This window comes from Emiliania huxleyi (assembly GCF_000372725.1).
Source record: "Emiliania huxleyi CCMP1516 unplaced genomic scaffold EMIHUscaffold_4763, whole genome shotgun sequence".
NCBI lineage: Eukaryota > Haptophyta > Isochrysidales > Noelaerhabdaceae > Emiliania > Emiliania huxleyi.
This window is the reverse complement of record NW_005198418.1, coordinates 1-982: the sequence shown is the minus strand read 5'-3', so window position 1 is coordinate 982 and position 982 is coordinate 1. Positions and strand designations below refer to the sequence as shown.

The following is a 982-nucleotide window of genomic DNA, read 5'->3' as shown; positions in this document are numbered from 1 at the left end:
TGAGCGGGAGCCGAAGGTTTGCCTGTGGGAGGTGGTAGGTGGTGGGGTTGTTTGACTTTGCCGCAGAGGCCGTCCCTAGCTGTGAACAGCAAAACGGGACAGTATAGCTGGTTAGCAAACAAACGATGCCTCGCGCCAACGCGCCGACAGTGCGCAGGCGAGAGAATTAAATAAATAAAAATAAAACGGACACACCAAACAAGGCCAACAATACACCTAAAACGAGGGGTGGGAGAAGGACAGGGTCCCCACCTGCGCGAGCAGGATCTTGTAAGGACGATCAGGGACACAGGGGAACGGGAGCGGGGAGCGCGCATCGCGACACGGAGGGGGGCTGGGAAGGAGTGCAGGGTGGGGAATTTCTTTCATCCGCCTCCAAGCTGCCTGCGCCTCCGCCTCTTGTCGAGGCCTTCGCTGCGCCCGCCCCGCAGTTAGAAACCTGAGTCGCCATGTCGCGGCTCGGTCCTTCGGGCATGCTGTTCTTCGCGCACACTGTCCTCGAGACCGTCCTCGGCGCCATGAAGCTGCGTGGGCGCTACGAGGGACAGACGGCGGCGGGGCCGGAGGCCAAGTTTGTGCGGCACCACGGCGTGTGCCTCCTCTCGCTCGCGCTCCTCGCCGCATGTACGCTGCTGCGGAGAGAGGTGGACGCGCCCACGGGCGGGCTTGTCAGCGCCGTGCTCTGCTTCTTCCACGCCGCCGCGACCGCCGTGCATGCTCACGCCTTTGCGCTCGGCTCCGCGAAATCGCTCAGCACGATGATGATGCACCTGCCATTTGCCGTCGGCTTCGCCTTTGACGCACTCCGCACACGCGGGGCGCGAGACGGCTCCGCGCGTCGCAAATAGTGCGGTTTTGCAGACGAGCGGGTATAATGACTTGGCATTCGTCCTTTAAGGCGGAGTGTAGAAGACGTCTGCCTCTCCCCTGTCTTTCAGTCCTTCCGAGCCTGACTGTTCTTCACCTTCCTACCTACCTAGTC

At 61.9% G+C, this 982-nt stretch overlaps 1 protein-coding gene across 1 annotated transcript; it reads left to right on the top strand.

Annotated features, from left to right (window-relative positions):
* Nucleotides 1-449: 449 nt before the first annotated feature.
* Nucleotides 450-848, top strand: EMIHUDRAFT_256410 (hypothetical protein; the record flags this gene model as incomplete). Its single annotated transcript, XM_005767880.1, has 1 exon — nt 450-848. The coding sequence occupies one exon, from the start codon at nt 450-452 to the stop codon at nt 846-848; it is 399 nt and encodes a 132-aa protein (XP_005767937.1).
* Between the last annotated feature and the right edge of the window lie 134 nt (nt 849-982).